The sequence below is a fragment of the Cimex lectularius genome, unplaced genomic scaffold, assembly GCF_000648675.2.
Source record: "Cimex lectularius strain Harlan isolate CLEC.00 unplaced genomic scaffold, Clec_2.1 scaffold378, whole genome shotgun sequence".
In the NCBI taxonomy this organism is placed as follows: Eukaryota; Metazoa; Arthropoda; class Insecta; order Hemiptera; family Cimicidae; genus Cimex; species Cimex lectularius.
This window is the reverse complement of record NW_019392932.1, coordinates 65041-89133: the sequence shown is the minus strand read 5'-3', so window position 1 is coordinate 89133 and position 24093 is coordinate 65041. Positions and strand designations below refer to the sequence as shown.

Sequence of the window (24093 nt, the reverse complement as noted above, 5' to 3'; positions counted from 1 at the left end):
TGAATCAGTAGGCCTTTTATTTATTTCTGTTCCGCTTCTATTATTTGGATATATTCAAATCGTTACACTAATATTCTTTACTTTCATCAGTCTGCTGAACTAACTGCTAAGGTTGATCGTTTCAGAATGTATAGCACAAAATGACTTAATCAAGTTAGCTAAGTTGTCTGCAGATTAGTAAAAACAAGCTAAAGAGGTATGATAAGTCTATAATAGTCAATGTGCCTTTAAAAAGCGTTCGGAGATGTGATTTTGGCTAAACGGATGTGCCACACCCGCTGGTACAGATGCCTCTTGTACAACTGCAAATTGACCAAAAAAAAAAAAAAAAATTACAAACGACGTGGGTCACGGATTTTATTTTTTTTATTATTCTAAACTCCAAAATATCGGACATGTATCCGCCACTTATTACGAACAGGCCACGGTTTCGCAAATTTTTTTTTGAAAGTTGACATTTCCCGTTTTTTAATATTTTTATTTCGCCGTTCCACTTGCTCAAATCACTACGTAAATATGTCATTTTACATCATTTTTATGTAGATTGCAATAAAAATTTAGTAAAAGCTATCAAAGTTTATCAATAACCAAAAAAATTCTAATAAAACAAAACTTTTCAAGTAAACTAAGTCATAAATTGTTTTTCGTGAAAATAATATGAAATTTCGTTTCTGTACCTCTGGAGACCCCTAAATATAAATTTTTGTTTGAATTTAAATTGATCGATTTTTTGACCCCTAAATTTTTTTCGAATTTTTGAGGAGTCGTTACCGGAATATCGGATTGAAACGGCTATAATTTAAAAACGGCTAAATGGATTTAGGAACGTCAAACAGACCATTTGAAAGAAGAAGAACGTAGTTTTTTAATGACGTATGTACTATTTAAAAATACAAAAGATTTCTTTAAAAAATACTCAAAATAGCGAAATTATTTATGAAAATTAACCTCGTTTTTTTTAAATGGAAATAATAGTCGGATTTTAATGTTTCACAGTGATAAAATGCGCTTGACAATTTCTTTAAAACGAATTATCAACCATGAATAGGTCCTCTAGCTTTTGAGAAAAATGATGTTAGAGCTAGCACTAGTCATGTCCATCCCTAGAAAGATCGCCAAAATTATCAGTCAAAAAATCAATTTACACCGATTTTCGCGAAAGTCTATCTAAGGTTTTTATAACACTAGAATTTCATATTAATTAAAAATAAAATTATGACCTATTTTACTTGAAAAATGTTTTTTAGAAATATTTTCGTTATTGAAAAACTTTGATAACTGTTACTATATTTTAATTGCAATCTACATAAAAAATGATACATTCCAAAGTTGATTTGAACAAGTGGAACGGCAAAATAAAAATATTAAAATACGAAAAATTTCAACTTTCAAAATTGTTTTTGGCGAAACCGGGGCCTATTCACAAGAATTGGCGGATACATGTCCGATATTTCGGAGTGTAAAATCACCAAAATGTTTGATCCAAATCCGTAACCCATCAACCTGGTTGTCCCCTTGTAATCGGCTGGAACGTATGCCACTACAACCAGGAAGCCTGGAAGTGTTCAAGTTGAATAACTTTAGAGAGGGATCAGATAAAATCGTTTCTACTCTGATAGGCATGCAATATGCTTGTGCATACCACCAAAAGCAGAAGTAATACTAAACAAGAACATTATCAAATAAAACGTCTTTTTTAAAATTGGTTAACGCGATTGATATTTCATAACAATAATACAAACAATAAGCAATTAATAACACAATAAATTGACTTGATCAACTATGTAATAACCAGCAGTTGGTAAACTTACTAGATTATATTGGATGAAAGTTTAAACCTTTTACAAAATGAGCAATAGGTTGCCTGTATCGACTCATTATATTATATTTTGTACATAATTAAAAGATACTGTATATTGCATTAATAAAGTCAAAAGACCGGGCTTCAAAGGACAACTGGGAATATATTAAAGGCTAAACTCCGTGACATTTCAAATGTCAGGTGTGGCTAACATTTCTCAAGTTAAACTAGTGATAAGATTGTTCATGCGCCAGTTCAAAAATCATAAACAGAAATGTAAATTTTTAAATTGAGCGAGATAGTATGAAAACCTCAGATAATACGAAAATTATTTTACCTTATATCACGGAATAGATAACCAGTTGGAGGTTACAATTTCGATATAACGCTGCAGATCAGCTGAAACCATCAGTTGGTTACCCTATTCCGTGATTTAGGATAATCACTTTTGGAATTGCAAACATGGTGAATTGCCGAGTTGAAAGATGGAACGAGAACCAGCTGTAGTTGTTTCCTGTAGTAAATTTCCAAGTTTATGTTGAAACGAGATCTACAGCCTTGTATATCGGAATTATAACCTCCAACTGGTTATCCTATTACGTAATGTAGGATTACCACATAGGAGAGTTTCAAATATGGTGAATTTCCGAGTTGGTGGTGGAACGAGATCTACAACCTTCTATTTCGGAATTGTAACCTCCATTTGGTGATCTTGGTGTCATATAGGATAACCAACTTGGAGGGTTTGAAACATAGGGAAATTCTTAGTCGAACGTGAATCGAGACTTACAGCCTTGTATATCGGAATTATAACCTCCGACTGGTTATCAAATTACGTAATGTAGAATTACCACTTGGGGGAATTTGAAACATGGTGAATTTCCGAGTTGATGGATGGAGCGATAACCAGTTGTAAGGTTTCAAACACAGTAAATTTCTAAATTTATAGTGAAACGTTATCTATAGCCTTCTGAATCGTAACCTCCAGTTGGTTATCCAGTTCTAGCGTATAGAATATCCAGTTGGAAGTGTTACAAATAGATTGAATTTGTAAAGATATAACATAATTGTAACCTCCACTTGGTTATTCTATACCATGATCAATATGGTTCGGAGGAACAATGACAAAGAAACAGAACTATTCAGCTTTCACTATATTTTTAAGTTTTTAAATGTTTAACTTATATATTAATAATCTACTTATATTTTTGGTTTATTAGGATCCAAGAATTGGACAATGGTTTTTTTGAGAAGTTTGGCACACTTTTGAATGACCAAGATGATAAAGGGGAGAAGATCGAAGAAACGACAGCAGAAGAAGAAGAGGAGTCGGACAAAGAGATCGAAGAAGAAGAGACAGGAGCTATCATATCCGACGTCATCGGTCTGAACGTAAGCCTTTTTATTAATTATTTAACACAATATAATAAATTAGTTGAACGTTTTAAAAAGAAAATCATAGTTTTCCTTGGATATTTTCATCTTGAGATTTTTCTTCAATTAACGTACTAAAGTAAAATAGTAAGGTAAGTCACACATGACATCTTGAACTAGCAAGAGGTTATTTTTCTCTACTTATTTACCCAGACCGTCTTGAGCATATATTGTTATAGTGGTATAGTCTTTTTAAATATATCTAGGTGCTCTATTACCCCCCTAGATAGTTTTCTAACCAAAGATAGGTTTTATTGCAACTGGAAAGATTCTGGCAAAAACCAGGCCATGTTATTTTGAGAGTTGAGTCTTGCGAAAAGTTGCATCCTGGAAATATTATTTTTAGGGTTTTTTATCGGGAAGATTCTCTGAATTGAATTTGATTTGCAAATATACAATTTATTGCTAGAAAAAAGGCCCGTCGTTAAATTAAAAACCGGCTTCGTCGTCGAATCACCTCAAAAGGTCGACAGGAAAAACTTTCTATTGTAATTCAAAATAAGAATAATACCGTCAGAAAAGTGAGAACCTTCCGAGAGTTTACTTAATAATTATAATTTTATGGAATGATTTTAAATTAAGAATTTTTTACCTTAAATAATTACTTGAAATATGACCTTACTGAGGCTTTGTAAAAGTCGAAAGGTGTCTTGACTCAACATGTCCAAACTGGAAGGTTTTATATCTTAAAGATCATCCCTGGAGGACATACCTCTCGTTTCAGCTAGAATGAAGTCACTAAAATTAGTGATAATAGTACTAGGTAGTATTAGTAGTAAGTCATTTATAGCATTCGTAAAGTAATTTAATAAAAATGGGGTTCCATAGAGAAAATATGTTTGAAAACGTTTTTATGTAATTTTTCTTAGTCTTCTTACCCTCGTTTTTCAATTCTTAATGGTCAGTGTTGCATAATGTCCATTTGGTAAACGTTATGTCTCAATGAGTCTAATTGTTCATTTCCAGGTGTCTGCTGATATAGAATTTAGCTGAATGTGAAATTTCAAATCTAAGATAGTTTAAAGAAATTTCATCCTTTCTAATAACAATTTAATAACAAACAACACCGTAATTGAACATAAATAATATCAACACTTAATAAACAAGAATTACACGTCAGACTAACGAGGTGACTTGATCTACTGAGCGGGGTACATTAAACCTTATTTAGTGTTATAATATCCAGCAGTGATTATTTACAGATTGTGAGAATCGGTTTTGTGTGATGTAGGTTTAGACAAATATTTTCTTTATCATGCCAACGTTTCGATCTTTATTGAGATCATCTTCAGGCCTTGTGAATACTACACATATCCAACAGTGTTGACTGTCTGAGGTGGTAGCAATGTTACAAACTTTACATGTTATGACAAGATCGAATAAGAACGATTTGTTTTTCAAATTTATGTTGAACGGGACCTACAGTGTTGCAATGACACCAACTTACACCTCTGTTATTTTAAATAGCAGTGTTCGTCCTTGACGTTGTAGTAATGTTACTAACTTATACCTACCTCCGTTATTGCAACCAGCAGTGCTGCTTGTCTGAGGTGTTAGCCATGTTACTACCCTTACATATTGATAAACCAGGTAAATCAGGCGTCTATGACAAGATCGAATAAGCATGATTCGTTTTTTGAATTTGTGTTGTACGGAATTAGCAACTAACATCGTTTTTGAATTTGTGTTGAAAGGAACTAGTAATTAACATCGTTTTTCGAATTTATGTTGAACGTAACTAGCAACTAACAGTGTTGCAATTCTATGAACTGACACCTCTGTTATTTTAACTAGCAGTGTTTTTCCTTGACGTTGTAGTAATGTTACCAACTTATACCACTGTTGTTGTAACTAGCTGTGCTGCCTGTCCGATGTGGTAACAATTTTAGCAACTTATACCTCTGCTATTGTAACCAGCAGTGCTGCCTGTCTGAGGTGGTAGCCATGTTACCTACCCTTACATATTGATAAACGTACTTAAATCAGGATTCTATGACAAGATCGGATAAACATGATGCGTTTGTCGAATTTAGTTGGACAGTCTTTCATTTCTTGAGTACCAGCCAGTGAAATCTCGACAAAACTAACTGAAGAACTGGCAAGTGTATAGTTTTTTCCCAAAGGATGTTTTTCTTTTCGGCGGAGTCACATCGGTTTCATGTTACTACTTCTTTGCGTTCCAAAATTTTCACCAAACGTCATTGTAGATCGTGACTCCCTGTTTAAATAAGAACTCCGTGCTAATTTAAGATTCCGTATTCTTCTGGAGCCGAAAATATCACAAGAGTCACCATGCGGCCACGGTTTTTTTAAAATCAAATTGCAACTTGGTGCGTCCAAATAAAAACATTTTCAAGTAGAAAATCGAAAATCCATAATTGACACATTGGCCCTGTACCACTTTGTTATTTTAGCCAACCACTTGGCGTGGGTGAGACATGTAAAAGGTTAAAAATAACTGAACCTACCACAATTTCAATGCCATTGTACTTGGTACAAATTAACCCAGGTTGAATGTGCAATTAGTTTGAAATTCATTTTGAGTGAAGATTTTCGTAAGCTGATGGAATTTGAATTAAATTAATGACGAACTTTTTTTTCAAGGGAGGTTTATGGAATATTTAAAAAAAATCGGCTTTACCAAATGAATTATCTCTATTTGTTCTGCAAGCGCAAAGCTCAACTACGTGAATACTTAAATGTAAAGTGACCAAATCTGCCAAAAAAATATCCGCCAATAATAAACTCAAAGGAGTTCAAGGACTGAAATGTTTACTAAGATTGGGAAGGCGCATGCTTCTCTTCTCGCCATATCCCAAATGCATTTGGTTCAAATCAGTCTACGAGTAGTTCGGCTGTGATTTTAATTACACCCAATTAAACATAAATGCTGTAAATGTTCTCGGTTTACAGCACTTTCCGTTTGAAAGTGTCGCGGCGGTCCGTTTTGAAATGAAATCAGCCGGCGATTCAGTTCTTGAAGTTGTCTGAACTATTTGACAAGTCGAGCCTTGGAAAATAAAAAACTGTAAACCGGCAAAATGATGGAAAGAAGGAAGTCGTTGAGCAAGCTGCCCAAGTTCAGAGGCGTTAAAAAGGATGAACTTCAAAGGCAGACGACACTTTTATTGGAAACCATGACTGTAAGTCAAACAGCATAAATCAAAAAGGCAACTTATTTCAAACTCTGAAAAAAAAATCTCTCGGTAAATTTTTTATAAAAATAGCAACTAGGTAAAAATAGCTTTCTCGAGTTGTTGGTTTCATTTTTTCCTTTCCACATTCAAATTAAACAATATTAATAAAATTTATTTCTTAAAATCTTTAAAATCATTATGCACTGTGGGATTACGTCAGAAAGTAACTCGTTTTGTCCTTTTATCCTTCAGTACAAGTTAACGGGAATAAGTTATAATTTTAATTTTGGGGGGTTTCTTCTTACCAAATAGATTAGGTTAGGTTAATTGTTGAGTAATTTTAACCTTAAGTAGTGTTATAGTAACAGTGTTGCCTCCCTGAGATGGTACCAACGTTACCAACAAACTACACTTAGAGACAAAAAAGTGGCCACTCTCGTTTTGTTACGTAAAGAATTGCAATCGCTATATTTTTTTGTTTACTGTATATTTTAAAAAAATGGAAACAACGAAGAACCAATCATTCAGTATGGATTATTTCCTCCTGTTGCGTTGATCACGGCTTGCATTCGACGTGGCATCGATTTGATGAGATTTTAAATGTTATGCAGTGTTATATTTTCATACTCCTCAAACAGCGCCATTCTCAATCCCTCCAACTTTTCTGGCATCACAAGGCGACTTTTTTCCCTTTCTGTCAACTCGTCCCAAAGGTGTTCGATCGACTACATGCACTCCAGACATTGAATTAAAGCCCGTTCCAACTAGTCACGAACGATCCTAGCTGTGCGGGGTTTGCATTGTCATTCATAAAAATTAAAAACCGTCGCCAATTAATGACATATAAGGAACCTTTTCTTCAGATAACACATCTTCATTGTATCGCCCAGCTGTTAGGGAACCCTCTACAGAAGATGTACGGAACGACGAAGATCAAGTTTGTGCGACCTTTTCATAGAAATGACCAAACCTTAACACTACCACCTCCATAGCTTCTCTGGAGTGAAAATGTTACAGGATATATCGCTTTCCTGTTCTTCTCTAAACCCTCTCTAGGACGTCAGAAGACCTCAAACAAATCCTTGATTCATCCAAAAACAATATTTTAGTCCAATCTTCTAGACCAATTGATGTGGTTTCTTGCGAAAATTAACCGAGCTGTTCTGTGCCTTATCGGAAGTTCTGGACCAGTGGCAGGTCTTCTCGCACGTAATCCAGCTTTCTGAAAGTCTTCGCCTTACAGTGCGTAAACTGACGTTAACATTACTAACTTGTTGAAGTCGTTGTTTGATCTCAACAGCGGTAGAATGTCGATTACGAAGTACGTTCGAAACTATAAAACGACCATCTCTCTGAGATATGACACGATGACAACCTGATCCATCCCTTCTTGAGTAATCTGCAGTATTTTGGTAGTGATGACCCTTCAAGTAGTTGTTCTGGAAAATTTGACACATTGGCCACGTAAGCTTGACTTTTTCCATCTTCCAACAATGATAGATCCTAGCCGAATCTATATCACTTAAAACCATCCCTCAAACAAATTTAAAACTTAAAAATGGTACTACTTTAAAAAGTCAAACCACTGGAATGTTAGAAAGAAGTTTTATAGAAAAACCAACAAAAAAGAGATTGACTGACTATTCAAAGATTTGTTTACAAAATCCAGTTGTAAACACAGATAGGGAGATTTTATCTGTGCTTTAATTACATCTAACCCTTTAAAACGGACGAAATATTGTTGTAAGATAATCAATGGAGTATTGTATAAGGTAATAATAATTATTATACCATTGGATCAGAACGTTGGGATTTGTGAGGAACTTGTATATTAATTTCTAAGATCATGTAATGTGAAATTATCTTAAGTACTGTTATACTAAGCTGCGTAATTGCTTGCATGAGGAGGTAGCAATGGTACCATCTTATACCTGTTATTGTGACCTACATAATTCCACGTTGAAGCAACTTACTATATAATATAGACGAAATTTTATATCTTTCTTATTTTCTGGTAGTAAATAAATTTTCAGAAGAAATTCTTTGGATTTCAAACTGGGATTTGTCGCGATCTTGAAATTTAATTTCTAAGATAGTTGGGCATAATTTAACGATAAGCAGTGTTATAGTAACCAGCATAGTCACCACCCTGACAATAGCAATAGTTACCAACATCACATACTTAAGGATTGCGGCATCGTTTGCATATGTGAGGAGTTTGACTATGTTATCAGGAGTCGGCCTATTTACGACCACGCGCACGGCGACCAATATTGGTCTATTGTTTATTTTCCATAATTGTCTAGAGTAGTTAAGTTTAAGGATTTGTACCAGATCAATAAGCTTTTGTTAAGACTATTATCGACTCAGAGCAGCAGAAAACCTTGTGCAGATATTGCCTCCTTTCGTCCATCTTTCCAGACATACCTGAATAAGTCGAAACTGGCGAACCAATATGTACATAACCTCAATACTACAACGCACTGTTTTAAAGATACAGCCAAATGTACCGTCCAAAGATTTGGTCAGTGATGGAGGATGCTTAGATTTATTTCAAGATTTTTTATATCGACAAGTCAAATCGAACATTTCTTCTCTTTCAGCATATAATTACACTTAATTGATCGATCTTGAGAATTTCGCTACGTCGTCTATTGGCCGGTTTACACATGCGTTTGACATCACGCCATCTTCAGTGAGGAACGAACGAAATTCGTTTCGTTCAACAGCATTTTTTTTGTTCTGAATGGGATCTTTCCCTACCTGAGTATATGTCTAAGGATGTTCTTCTCAATTTGTAACATCATCATTCGAAAATAAATGTAGGATTTTATGAAAATGTGACAGGATTTGTGATAATTCGTGGAAAGTGAACCTAGATATTTAATAAATAATGAATCGATATACAGGTATTTGCAGGATAATTTAGTGTTAAACCCATTGTTATCTATCTAAAGGGAAAAATCTAAGTATAGTGAAAGAAAATATTCAAGAAGCTCTTAATATTGCTTCCGATTGGCTAACCAAAGAACCAACCAACCAAAAATGGTTTCAGGATTTCATTGTCAAAAACTAAAGCAGTCTTTTTTGCAAAGAGAAGGCCTCATACTAATATGTCACTTAAAATTCATGGCACAACTGTAGACTTTGCTGATTCTGTCCGATATTTAAGAGTAATCTTCGATCGTACTCTTAATTGGTCTAAACATTTGAAAACACTGAAAGCACAATGCTCGAATTCTATCAATTTTCTCCGAATTATTAGTGGGGGTGCTGATAGAGCTAGCATGCTAAAAATCTACCGATGTCTCTTCGCTCTAAACTGGACTATGGAAGTTGTGCATACGGCTCTGCTAGTGACAGAACATAGTCCATGATTGAACCGATACAAAACACAGGTTTGCGTCTAGCCATAGGTGCATTTAGATCTAGTCCATCTATTAGTGTGCATGCTGAAGCCGGAGAATTGCCCTTCAAACATCGGAGATTAAGACTTGATTTGAACTTTGCAGTTAAAATTCTCTCATGCCCTTTCCAAGTGGAAACTCTATTCCGTTTGAAGATACCCTACGTTGTCAAAGAAAGCATTTTCCATCTAGAGTGGCCGCTCATTTACAATTAATAAATGCTGCGATCCCCCCTCTCTATAAAATTGGAATTTCATCTAAACCTCCCTGGCTGCTTCCAAAGCCCAATCTATGCATTGACCTTACTAAATTTTCTAAGCAGAGTACTCCCCCCTACATGTACAGTCAAGAATTTTATAAAATAATAGATATCTTTTCGAATCCCGCACTACGTTTTACAGATGGCTTAAAAAATGATGTAGGGACAGGTGCTGCTTTTTTCACTTACAATAATAATGCACAATATATGTTTACCCTACCACCTATATGTTGCAGCTACACTGCTGAGATTATAGCAATAGCAAAGTGCTTAACTACATTAGCCCCACCCAGGAAACGACTGTCATCTGTACTGACTCTTTGTCGACGCTATTGGCACTTAAAAACAACTTTTCTGTACATCCATTGATACAAGACATCCTATTTACCATTGAATCTCTGCAAAATCAGGGAAATAGAGTAGTATTCATGTGGATTCCTGGACACTACGGAATATTTGGCAATGAGAAGGTGGACCATTTGGCAAAGCAGGCCGTCCTTAATGGAGTTAAAATTACAAAAACACCAAAATCCGATGTGACAGCTTGGCATAAAAGAAAGTCTTGGCAGTTATGGCAAACNGGCGGAAAATGACCCAAAGCGGTTGATCGCCTTTTATAATTAAAAAAAAAAAAAAGTTAAACCAAAATTAAAAGATCAAAATTTATATATTATCCTTAGTTGCAAATTAGTTTTGTGCTGAAATCTGGGTCTTGTTAGCTGGCAATGGTATAATTATTGTATAAGCAATATGTTCTGAATGTTAACATATGCATCATCTTCAAGTCTTTCCATGATGCTGTTCTAATTACGTCTATTTTTGTAAGAAATATTTAGTTTTTCAAGATTCGGCTATTCATCAAAAATAATTCTACACTTTACAGATAGACGAATTGTATGAAGAGGTTTTGTATGAGATATTACATACCGTTGGCTGTGATTCTGATTATGACAATGAGACTTTATTTTCATATTTGAAAGATGCGTTCAAGATGGATGAAGAAAAGCACGCGGAAGCGATGAGGGTCGCCAAAGAAAAAGAAGTAAGTCCTCATACAATCCTATTATTTAAAGTGATTTCAAAACAATATCTAAGTTGACTAACCTTTGTTTTAGGCTCCAAACATACTTTTAAACGTTGAGGTGATCAAGGCGAAAGACTTGTATCCAAAAGATGCAAATGGTAATTGGTTAGAAATTGTTTTAAATAAAAATAATCACTACTTTAATCAGAACTGCTATCTTTTTATGAAATAATGATTGCATCTCTGCATGTATAAACAATTACCTGGCAATTAGTTGCCTCCTTAACAATGTTACCAACTTACACCTCTGTTATTGTAACTGGCAGTGTTGCCTCCTTGACATGGCAGTAATGTTACTAACTTAAACAAGTTAAAGCAATGTTTCTCGATTCAATAGGTTTCATATTCGTTTATGGATTGTTTTTGTTTTTTCTTTCTACTTTCAGTCTTAAGCTTTGAATAATAGAAATATTTGTTTCAGGTTTAAGTGATCCATTTGTAACTTTGTACCTTACAAAGAATGCATCGCACAGGTACAACACTTCAGTTAAATCTGAAACCCTTTCACCATCATGGGAGGAATATTTTTCTTTGTAAGTTGGAATCATGTAACTTTTGTTGGACTTAGTTAAATTTGAAAAAAATAAAAACTTTTCAGACCAGCAGAGGACACTTCAGATGATACATTGGCAATAGAAGTCTGGTAATTATCCTATACTTATACAATTATGCTGAAATTCGAGATTACAATTAAACTACTTTTAGGGACTTTGATCCAGCTGAAACGGTTAGAGAAAAAATGAGCAAAATAACTGGTGTTAAGGGTGTAAAAGGTTTACGCAAATTGATGAAAGAGATTGCTGTGACTGCTTCAACAGGAAAGCACGACAATGAAATCATTGGATTTGTCAATATCCCTTTGAAGGTATAAATTTTTTTAAAAGCATTTACAACTTTAAAATATTTCAATCTGAATTGTTTTCAGTCCATTCCTTCCTCTGGGCACGTTAAATGGTACAATTTAGAAAAGAAAACCTCACGAACCAAGTCGAGCCGCGGAGCTGTCCAGCTGAAGCTTGCTTTCAGTTCAGAGAAAAACAACCAAGTAGCTGCACAAGAGCATAGACATTTGATGAGGCTTTTAGTTCTACAAGAGATGGAACACAATAAAGTAAAAGATCTTTTCTCTGTGATAGAAATAGAATAATTATTTTACAAATCTAATTCTAGCCTGATTTGGAAACTTGGGATGGCACGTTCACCGGACCGGCAGATGTCATTTTAAGGCAGCATGCAGCACAAAGTGGTTTACGACCAGCAGATGAAAGAATGGCGCAGTGGGTCGAATACATACGTCTCCATGTAAATCAACCACTGAACTTTAGACTTCTCTCGAGTATCATAACCAGCATTGTTGATCCCTTGCATAATGGACTTTACTCAGATGATGAGGTAATTTTGCAACTATCAAAAGTTGAATTATACCTTAATTTAAAAAATAAGACAATGAAGATGAAATGTATAAATTTATATTGGGAAATTTGATGTTCTCCAACCATTTTATCATTACCAACTAATGATACTATATTGACTCCACTTCATGGAAAACATGAGTCATGGATATGTAACCTAATCTGTCCTTAACCCTAATCCTAATTAAACTAATCTAGCTCATTGGCCACCTTAAGCCTGATCCTACATAATTCAACTTAAACAAACCTAACGTAATCCATCCTCAACCGTACTAAACTATAAAGCCTGTCCTTAACCTTAACCAAACCCAACAGTAAACTAACCCGTCCATATCCCAACTCAAGTTAACCAAACTCCTTCTTAACCCTACATAATCTAACCTAACATAATCCAACTCAGCAAAATCTAACCTGTCAACACAAAATAACCTAACCCATCCTCAAACTAAACTAACTTGTCCTTAACCTTACATAACCTAACCTGTTTTTAACCCTAACCCTACATAACTAACCTATCCCATCCATAGCACAATCCAAACTATCCTAAACATCCTTAAGCCTAATACAACGTAATCTAACTTAACCATGCACACTTCCTGCAGTAACATGGAATGAATGAGTACAAATGGTATCACTAAAAATTATTTAACATTATAACGAAAAATGTATACACTTGTTTAAATGTGCATGCCACTTTAATTTTTTTCAGATAAGATTATTTTGGGATGGAACTAAAAGACTGCTGCCATCAATTTTTGGAAACCTCCGTAAATACAGAAAAGTACCCCAAGCTGAAAAGACTGTAAATTCACAACTAGACTCAATGTTAAAGTAATAAACATTATTATTGTTGATTTATTTTCTTAAAATGGTTAACAATGGTTTGTTTAGCATAATAGCCGAACTTCTGAAATTAGATCAGCCAGACAATATTGAACTGTTCCCAAAATCTGTGTACGGTTGGATCCCATGTGAAAAGATTAATGATATTTCCTTCGTTCTCAATGAGGCTATTAAACAATCTGCCTTGGAATGGTACTAATTTAACATATTTATTTTAAATGGATTATAATACAAAATATATTTGCCAGGTTCCAGCACTTGGTGGAGAACAACAAATTAATGGAAAACAGCAAGGAAAGCAAATTGCAGCAGGCGATTAAGGTTGTACAGTCCATCAAGACAGACATACAAAAGAGTATCGAGTCACTTGACAAAGCTTTTTACTTGTGAGCAATATTAATTATTAGTTACTAATTACCTTTCACTCAATTATATTATTGGATATATTAAATTTTAGGAAATTAAAAATGCAATACTCAAAGGAACTATTTGTAATTTATGATGATAAGGTAAAGAAACCATAAAACTAAAATTAACGAGTTTTTAAGTAAAGAAAAATTTACTTTTAGATTGCTGAAATGGTCGAACCATTAGTAATTGATATTTGCACATCCCTAAAACCGATCAGATTCAGAGGTAACGTTCCAGATATGGACAGCACTGAAAACGCCTCATTGGCAATGGGCACTTCACTTTTTGAACTGTACATCGCCCTGCAGAGATGTTTAGCGTATGTTCATTGTTGTACTGTAGAGGAAAAGAGGTTCTTACAAATTTTATAACTAATTATTGTACAGGCTTGGCAAAGGAATGCTCCCTGTGGAAAATTCCACCTTTAAACTTAAAAGTTTCCACAACTGGTTTCACCAAGGTGTCGTACAGTGGTTGGACATTGCAGTCTTTAAAGCTATGCAGAGGATAGACAAAGCAGTCGACCTGGACAAGCTAATTCCAGTGGACAGTATGACAAAGCATTCCTCATCTTCCACCGACACTCTGTTCATTTTCTATCAGGTAATAAAACAATCTTACGTTTAAAATATAAAATTTTTAAAAAAACAACCTATTCATTCAAAATTGTTTCAGATCAAAATATTTTGGACACAGCTAGCATGGCCTGATGTCGAAGGATCCTATACATTTGTAAATAAGATAATAGATGTAAGTTTTGTTTGAAGAAATTTGATCATGGGCATCATCTATGGGCTTTAGTTTATAAAACATAGGACCATAATAATGAAACCAATGCACAATGTTTAAGCTTTTAAACAAAATAATTTTCTAATTTAACAGAAACAGTTTTCTTACTGAGCCATCCTCAGTAATCTTAAAATTAATGTAGAAAGAACTCAAGAAAAAATTACTTACAATGAGATTGAAATGAACCTTATATTCACTTATTTCAATTAATTATTCTGTTTTCTGCGGGGTGATGAACTTGAAATTCGGTCGTTACTGATCATCTTGGCCGGCATTGTATGTCATGCACATCTGAAGATGGCAAGCAAAACGCTGGACCGATCCAGCATGGATAGACAGACCAAAATGATCAGTAACACCCAAATTTCATAACTATTGACAATTAAGAACAAAACAACTAATACTATAATTATGCCATAATCTCCATTCTTCAGGATATCTGCCGCTGTTCTGTTTATTATGTTGATAAAATGGGAAACAAAGTTGAAAAAATAGGAGAGACGGAATCAGCATATGGGAAACAATTTGAAGTTACTAATGAGGTATGGTAAAATTTATTTTTCTGGCTATTGTGAATGCAATTAATGCAATTTTTTTTTTAAAGTGGTGTTTGGCCATAAACAGTATTGACCATGTAAGACAATCTATTAAACCATTTGTTAGCGAATTGGGCACTGAGGACATAATAAAAAAACTCTCTGATAGCAATGATGAAAAGTCTGCACAGAAATGCGAAGAAACACTACTGCGAGTGGTTGAAAACGCTGTCGAAACTGTCTGCACAAAAATCATTGATTTATTGGAAAGAATGGCGCTTAAGGTGACAAATCAGTTGAAATCGCTGATGATGCTGAAAATATATACTTTTTCTAAAATTTTAGATGAGACCTTCGATCAAAAGGTTTCTACTGGAGGGTGCAGAATTGATCTACCAGGGGAACAATCACGTTGAAAGACTTATGCAATATCTAGATGGAAATTTAATGGCCTTACATGAAAATTTATCACCGGATAATTTTGACAGGATTCTTAACATTTTATGGGACAGTGTGTATGACATTTTAATGGAGGTGGTTCAAGACAGTTTGGAGGTATAAAGAAAAATTATTTAAGTTTTTGATCATCCTTTTCCTCTTATACTCACTGTTCAGTCAAACAAATATTTTGGTGATGGTTAAGTGTAAAGAAAACAAGCAAAATATTAAATACCGTGAGAACAGGTTACAGTAATAATTTTTTAAATTAGTATTTATAATTTTTAGAAGAGAAGGCCACCAGGATTTTTCGACAATTTGGACAACACGCTGAATATTTTAGTGGGCTTTTTCAAGCAGACAGAGAATGTTGAAAAGAATGACAGTTATATTCATATAAAGCAACTGCTCAAATTGCACGGTATGGGAACCGACAGGCTAATTCATGAGTACTACCTAGAAAGACTGAACAATCAAAGATCACCCGACAGCCCTTCGTGTGGCCTTCTTACAGTCAAAGTTCAGTTCACAAATTATATTCTCAGAGTGGAAATATTGAACGCACGCAACTTGATGCCTCATGATTCTAACGGTGCGCTATATTTGAAGAAAAAAAAACTTACATTAAACTATTTTAAAATACTATTTATGTACAGGTTCGTGTGATCCTTATGTAAAGATAAATTTATTGCCCGAAGAAAAATTCGCCAATGTTGAAAGACCGAGGACAAAGTCACATAAGAAAAATCTTTTCCCGCTGTTCGACGAGACTTTTTCCATGTAAGTTCAAAGGTTTGTTAGTGACAAAAGGTTTTTGAAAATGGTAGAAGTTATGAGTTTAATTTTTTTGTGTGGTATTTTTTAAGCATTAAACCATTCATGTATTCCATTACAAGAAGGTTAAACTGGAAGTTATATATTTAGGCTCTTCTAAATTCTTTTTAAGTCAACTTTGAAGATGGCTCCATTTTTTTTTTCCATTTACTTATGTTGGAATGGAAGACTTATTCATTGGTCACTTTTTTTCCCTAGACCCCAGGAAATATAATCTATAAATATAACCTATAAGTTTAACCTATAGTAGTATCACCAGAAAATGTGTTGTTAAATTCCATGATCCCACATCTGTACCCTCCTGCTGTAAATCAATAAAAAGAAGAACAGTGAATGTTTTTCTTTTTGTAGACAATTAACAAGGGAACAGTTTGAAACACCCGATGCCCTGGTTCATTTTGTCGTCAAGGATCAGGATTTTTTTGGCGTTTCGGCCCAATTCGTCGCTGAAACATTCATTCCATTCAATGACATTCCAAGGACAACGATGGAAACTTCAGTCCACGAAATGAGTCAAGTCCACCTCAAACTGACAAAACCGAGTAGTTTCGGTAAGTGTCTGTGTATTACTTTCAAAGTACTTTGAATTGAAAAAATATGATTTAATTTTGTTAACAATTTTCTTCAGAATCCAAGTCAATGAAAGCTATCGATCATCGCCAAGGTGAAAAACTCGCACGAGATTTTATCAAGAAGCAAAAAGCTAAGATGCTCATTAATAACAACAATGGAAATTAATTTATACAAAATCATTTAAGCATCACCAAAGATTACAAAGCGCAAAACAACACTTCTCAGCTCTAGTGCTAAAATGAATTGGGTTATACCATTTTCTCTCCAAACTAAACTGTTCATGGATAAAGTTGGAATGTTCAGCACAAAGCAAAGTACTGTTGTTGAATCTAAAAAACAAACAAAACTAATTGACTAAAAAAATTGAAGTTATATTCACTGATGTTTTTCAAGAAGCCTAAAAGATAGGTAAAATGGAGGTTATATTTCTGGGAGTTTGGACATACCACAGCGAATATAACCTCTACTTTCTCATAAATATTTTTTTTAAAAACTATCCTTCATTTCAAGTAAATGATTTTTCTTACACCATCTTAAGCTGCCTTAAAATTAATTATAAAAGGTGAAATGGAGGTTATATCCACAATTTATATTTCTACAGGGTCATGCGATAACTGTTGTCAGTTGTATTGTAAATATTTTTCCCAACCATTTTGAATGTCATGCTTTGTACATAATTAGCTTACTTTGATAATATAATTTAAGAAATATAAATTATACAACAAAATAATGGTTTTGATATTGTGACCTTAATTATAAAGGGAGGGGAAAAATTGTATTCCTATTCAACATGTGATGTCTTCATGTAATCAGGGAAAATTAATATTTTGATAATAAAATATTTAATACAATTATATTTTCTATTATTAACTAAAGTATATTTATTATAAAACGACAGGTACTTTCAATATACGAAAGGCATACATTTTTGCAGCTTGTTTGGAAATCTCTATCAGCTTTTGTTGTGATCTCAAACAGAAAATTCAAGGAAGTCGGTATGACTCCCTTGATGAAGATGGGAAGAAAATTTTCTGTAATTGCCAAATTAATAACAGTGCAATATTTTCAAATTGTTATTGAGTGTGCTTGTGAACTCATTGTTTTAATTTATGACATGGAGAGTGTTAATATTTTAACCTGTAAAAAGCATTGAAAATCACATCATTATACAACTTTTTTTAAAAATAATAACTTTGTGTAAACGCAAGATACATTATTATAAAAAAATTCACTCTTTCAATTTATTCAATTTATTCATAAAAAACTACCCCAATATTCCACAGATCAACACAACACTGTTATTTCATTGTAAAAATTTTTCTTTCGATAAAATATGCAAAAAACTGGACAAATTAGGTTGAGTCTGAGATGGAGAAGATTAATGACAATGGTAACCACAGGTTGAAAAAACAACTTACTCAAAATTTTATTCTTTTACAAACCCGCGTTGTTTCATCCATTCGTCCTTGACAAATTTCGACATGTAGTTCCTTATTCCATCGGGAAGGATAACAACGCAACGTTGACCTTCTTTGAGCTTTTTGCATGCCTTCAAGGCACCCACGAGAGCAGAACCACTGCTACCACCTGTTGAAAGAATAAAAAAATCACATTTACAAAAAAGAAACATTCCAGTAGACATTGGATGGATTAAAAAGGACTGACCAGATAAAACTTATGTTGTACAAAAATGATCCCCCATGCCAAAAAGGGCATTTGGAGATAAGAAAAGTAAAAAAAAATAAATACATCGCCTAGGGTAGGTCTAGTAACAAACCAGGGGCAGACAGTTGAAGCGAACAACAATAAATAAATAACGCCAGGGGCTGAACAGTGGAAGAAGAAAAAGAAATGGAAAAAATGGAAAACAAAATTTCCTCATGCTGCTGCAACATTGTGATAATCAATGAAAGTTTTGATTGAAAAAATTTATTGATCATTTCTTCTGTAGACCTTAGTTCACAAAATACATATAAGGCTGTAATAACAAAACCAATACGCCATATTGATCGATGTTTAACCTTTTAAAATTCAATTTGCTTGTTTAAAAGCAAATGTCTTCCCACTGTTTTATTTATATTTCCAGAACCATTTTTTTACTGAGCTATCTTCAGTGGTCTTAAAATAAATTAATATAGAAAGGAATTACTTAGATTGAAATGAAGCTAATTTCTCACTAGTTTTTCTAAAGCCCTATAAGACAGGTTAAATTGAAGGTTTTATCCACAGATACTATTTCCACCAGTCTAGAAAAACAGTGAACAGTGAATATAACCTTTATTTTACACTAAGTAAATAATTTTTTAAAACAATCTTATTTGGTCTAAAATAAATAATATAAAATTGAGTGGTAAATAGAACGGAAGGAAAATTTCCTTAGATGTGTCTGTTATTGTAGCCCCATATCAGAAGGTCGAATCAAGATAAAATGTTCGATAGGAAATAATCAAACTACTAACCACAAAGGAGTCCTTCTTCTTGTATCAGTCTTCTAGCCATGAGCAATGATTCTTTATCTCCAACTTTCACCCAAGAATCAACAACAGAGTAATCTGTAAATTTTAAATATTTAACAAAAAAAATCAATTATTTCATACGTGTTTGTTTTGTATTTTACCTAAAACAGTCGGTTTGAAATCATAACCAATCCCTTCGACTTCGTAAAATGTGACATCAGTCTGGTTCATCTCTTGCGGCTCAGCCAATATCGAACCATAAGGGTCGACAGCGACGATTTCTGTATTTAGTTTTCTGTCTTTGTAGAAACGGCCAATTCCAGCTATCGTTCCGCCTGTTCCGGTGCCGGCGACTATCATATCCACTTTCCCTTTGCACTGTTCGTAAATTTCAAGTGCCGTACCATCATAGTGAGCAAGAGGGTTGCCAGCATTTACATACTGATTGAGAATGATAGAATTTGGAATGTCTTTGTTCAATTTTTGCGACACAGCTATGAGACCTTCAGGTGAATCGAAAGCCGCTTCAGTTGGAGTTCTGACAATTTGAGCGCCTAAAACTCTCAAAGCGCTCACTTTTTCTTCAGACATTTTCCACGGCATTACAATCAGGCACTTGTACCCCTTGGCAGCTGCTGCCATCATTAATCCGAGTCCTAAAAATATAACCAGTACCATATGAGATTTCCTCATGCGGTTTGTGGGGTAATAGACCTGTAGTTGGGTTGTTCCTGATTATTTATTAACATCTTTATGTGACTGCATAACTTTTTGGGTGGCAAAATTGAAATTTTACATTACTGACATAGAAAAATAATGGATAATAGGCCCATTATCTTGTCAGGGGAAAAAATCTATAAGAGATACTATGTAGGTTGAAATAACTTATGCTTTATATTTGTTTTAAAATATACATTAAAATTCATATTACCTGTATTGCCAGAAGTGGGTTCAATAATTGTCATCCCTGGTTTAAGTAATCCCTGTTCTTCAGCATCTTCAATCATCCGCACTGCAATCCTGTCTTTAACACTACCCCCGGGATTTAAAAACTCGCATTTTACCACTGAGATAAAAAGTTTTAAATTTATACAACGGAAATAATTATAATTTATCTGACAGCTTAATTATTTAAAAGAAGATAAGCCCATACATACAAACTTCACACTTAATATCTTCCGTTTGAGGTATTTTGTTCAAGCGCACGAGCGGGGAGTTTCCAACAGCTTGAGTTATATCTGAAAGGATTGAGTTTCTATCGATCGATCTAAAAACAAAAGATATCATTAATAACAAGAAATTATTAAAGTATCGAGGAAGATGTTGTCAACACTTTATGCAAATCCATATACCCTCAAAAAATAAGTTAAGAAACCTTGACAATAAATAAGCTAACTTTAACCACCTGAATGTAATAGGAGTAACAACTTTGGAAGTTGGGATGCGTTTCTGTGACAAAATACCTGCCAAATGTCAAGAAGCAGAAATATCAGATTATGTGTATGGATATAAAGCTTTAGCCTAAATCCTGTATACTTATTTGATTATAAGGCAATAACATGTCTAAATAAATTAATCCAATTCCACTTTGTTAGCCAAGACATCCACTCTGCCATACTTTTATCAAGGTAAGTTTTTGGCAAAATGGTGGTGGTCCAGGGTCCCCCCCAAGGTAACAAAGAAGCGGACGAGGTGGCTAAGGACTAACCACTCCTATCTGGCCCTCAAGCGCTAAATTGTAATTTAAAAAAAAATGATGAAAAGGAAAGGGTGTCAGTGAATCGAATTGAAAGAGAAGCTCCTATGAAGTGCATGGTTGAGGTTGGTCCTTAAGGATCATTGTCGAGAGGTTGACACACAGACACTTATTTCTGGGACAAAGCCCTTGTATATGTCAAACATGTACAGAATGTTCAATATAACCCATTAAAATTGAAGGGTGTCATTCCTTGCCTCCATATAGAGAATGCCCCCTGTTCTGATTTTTGGAGGATTGGTCAAGTAGGTAAGGACAGGTTATGCTGGGTTAGGGTTTGGGACTGGTTAGGTTGGGCCAAGTAGGGTTAAGGAGTATTTAGGTTAGATTAGTTAGGGTTAAGTTAATGACAAGTTAGGCTGTTCATGTATCAGGGTGACATTCCTTGGCTACATATAGAGAGCATGTAGGAATACCACCCAATATGAGAATGCCCTCTGTTCTGATTTGGAGAATCGGTCAAGTAGGTTAAGGGCAAGTTATGCTGGGTTAGAGTTTAGGACTGGTTAGGTTAGGCCAATAAGGGGGTAGTTAGGTAATGACTGGTAGGGTTAGGTACTAGTTGGGATTAGGTGAAGGAGAGCTGTTTTATTCTATACAATATTGAGATTTTGTTTTGATTTTGTGTATCAAAATATTTATTAGAGTGAATGTACGACAATGAGTGCTTCATCAACCTTCAATTAGATCAGTTACTTAATACGTGGAAAGACTAGTCGATGGGGGGTACTGAGTGCGTGAGGGAATATTATTTAAAACGCATTGGGGGCTGAAATGATCTAGCTGTTGATAGCCCCAAGACGTAGTGACAATGACAAATAAGATAAGTTCCATCTAATATAGTGCTCAAATTCTTAATAGAGGGGACTTTCAAGGTGGTTGTAAAAAAATGGTCAAACCAGAGTTAGGATGTAGTGAACAATGTACAGAACAGTATACAAATACAAAATAGATCTCAGGTTGGACAGTATAGTTTTACTGTTTAATGGCAGAGGTTGTATGAAGCTGATTTTTAAACATACAGACACCTTGAAGATTCACAGTGATAGGTAGACCACCGGGATGTTTGGTAATAACCAAATTACTGATCCTATGCCAAGTTGACAGCTTTTTAATTGTAATATACAAATAGAAAAACAATTTCATTTCTAAAGGATCGTCATATTGTTTTAATGACAATGTTCCTAAAGTCAACCAGTGGATCCTAGAAGTAATTTACAAAGGACATAAAACTTCATTTTGGAAAAAATCCTGTACACAGTAAAATTTACATATTTTGCAGGCTAAGCTTTCAAAACCATTTCTACTTATCTTATCGCTTTCTTACATTTTTGTCAAATTTGTAAACTAAATAGGTGTTTACAATAGAGGACTTTTTATTTTATTTGCCCCAACGCATTGTCAGACCTTTTTCTGTTTATTTGATCAACGGTGATTACATCAGACATTTTTTCGTTTTCCATTGTTTATTAGTAGATAATTTTTCTGCTGAATCTATGAACTATAAATTTTGTTTCATCACAATCGCCAATTGATCATGAAAAAAAATCTCGAAACTACTAATAACTTGTGTCTAAATTGTCTTACCTCTTATCTACTTCCAAATAACGAGTGTTATGTGTAAATAAATCACAAAGCAGATTAAATGTTTCACTAATCCACTGATAAACAAATCATTTTATTGGGATCAAACTCATATTATTATTTAATTAATATAATCATTTAACAGTTGTAACTTAAAAAAAATAAAAAATAAAAATCTAATAAAGTGGTCCACTCAGTACTGTGCGTCACTGAAATTATGACCTAGCAAGGATGATATTTATTATGATGATACTAAGAAGTAGGGGTTTGGTGTTCCCCAAGCACAGTAGCCTTTTGGCCTATTGTACTTTTCCTAGCTTCTCAGTTCAGTTTCAACTTGATCCGTTTTTTAAGAAGTAGAAGGTTCAACTGATTATTATTGCTGCAATTCTTTATCCCGGTCATCCCAGGTTATGCCTTCATGGATGGCAGTTTCTTCCTCTTCATAGCATAACCTACAAATGAGGTCATCGTTCAATATACCCTGTCTAGGTGTAATGTGTGTCAACTTTAAGATGGGTTCTTTTACCCATGAGTTAACCTCCGGCACATCTTGAGTTTGTTCAATATTTTTCTTGAGCCCAGACCCATCCTGAAATATATGATCATATGATCTTGTTATCATGAAGGTTCTGGGATTTGATTTTGTATTCTGTGATAAATGTATCCCACGAAAGTTTTTAAAACAACAATTATATTAGCTTGAGTATAAGTAATATGGAAAACATGGGTGTTGAGGACGAGGGATCAAACCACTTTGCAATACTTTTTTCATATTCTCAATCAAAAATCCATGGTCTTGACCAGGTTTCGAACCCAGGACCGCTAGTGTGGAAAACACAAAAGCGGATTGCATAACGAGTTGGTCATCACAGAAGCTGAACCAACTGGTAATAAAGGAATCCAATTTTAGACTAAACAATTTTCTCCCATGTGATATTGTCATCATGAAATACGAAGGTTGGAAAATACCTCAGGATGGAATAGCATGAATACCTGAAGTAGGGGTTCAGGTTAGGAGCCGGCATCTTCATGACCTTTGCACCAAGACCAATATTGGTCAAGCTTTTTATCAAATCCCAAACCTCTGTTAGCAGCTCTGGTGTCCTTCAAACCTTGGCTTAACCTCTTATAATATTGGGTTGTCCGGAAAATAATGCAGGATTTTGGTATTAAACAAAAAAAAAGAAACTAGTTACTTTAAAGCAATGTTCTTTAATCAAAATAATTTCCCATACTCTCAATACATTTCTCCCAACGTGTTGGTAACTTATTAATTCCGTCTGAGTAGAATTCAGAATTTTTAGAATTGATAAAGTCAATAAATGCATTTTCCAGT

General features: G+C 34.3%; 2 protein-coding genes across 5 annotated transcripts in view; one reads left to right on the top strand and one right to left on the bottom strand.

The window, feature by feature from the left end:
- The window catches only part of LOC106664077 (protein unc-13 homolog 4B), a 63403-nt gene extending 45591 nt beyond the window's left edge, over positions 1–17812 (top strand). For 3 of the 4 annotated variants that reach the window (XM_014389454.2, XM_014389456.2, XM_024229379.1), the window contains exons 2-23: positions 3022–3193; positions 10922–11080; positions 11154–11220; positions 11544–11655; positions 11721–11765; positions 11828–11987; positions 12048–12233; positions 12293–12514; positions 13244–13365; positions 13426–13569; positions 13626–13763; positions 13835–13886; positions 13947–14107; positions 14175–14391; positions 14464–14538; positions 15012–15119; positions 15182–15397; positions 15459–15668; positions 15840–16143; positions 16208–16331; positions 16737–16936; positions 17014–17812. In XM_014389454.2, coding sequence (XP_014244940.1) covers positions 3022–3193; positions 10922–11080; positions 11154–11220; positions 11544–11655; positions 11721–11765; positions 11828–11987; positions 12048–12233; positions 12293–12514; positions 13244–13365; positions 13426–13569; positions 13626–13763; positions 13835–13886; positions 13947–14107; positions 14175–14391; positions 14464–14538; positions 15012–15119; positions 15182–15397; positions 15459–15668; positions 15840–16143; positions 16208–16331; positions 16737–16936; positions 17014–17123 — 3304 coding nt within the window. In that variant the 3' untranslated portion in view covers positions 17124–17812. Of the gene's footprint in view, positions 1–3021; positions 3194–6066; positions 6379–10921; positions 11081–11153; positions 11221–11543; positions 11656–11720; positions 11766–11827; positions 11988–12047; positions 12234–12292; positions 12515–13243; positions 13366–13425; positions 13570–13625; positions 13764–13834; positions 13887–13946; positions 14108–14174; positions 14392–14463; positions 14539–15011; positions 15120–15181; positions 15398–15458; positions 15669–15839; positions 16144–16207; positions 16332–16736; positions 16937–17013 lie in introns of those variants that run through there. The other variant, XM_014389457.2, reaches the window with a different exon arrangement.
- A 380-nt stretch (positions 17813–18192) lies between these two features.
- Positions 18193–24093, bottom strand: part of LOC106664078 (cystathionine beta-synthase) — a 7170-nt gene continuing 1269 nt past the window's right edge. The window contains exons 2-6 of the mRNA XM_014389458.2: positions 20572–20681; positions 20346–20480; positions 19576–20070; positions 19418–19510; positions 18193–18545 (exon numbers count right to left, since the gene is read on the bottom strand). Of these exons, the coding sequence (XP_014244944.2) occupies positions 18385–18545; positions 19418–19510; positions 19576–20070; positions 20346–20480; positions 20572–20681 (994 nt within the window). The 3' untranslated portion in view covers positions 18193–18384. The remainder of the gene's footprint in view (positions 18546–19417; positions 19511–19575; positions 20071–20345; positions 20481–20571; positions 20682–24093) is intronic.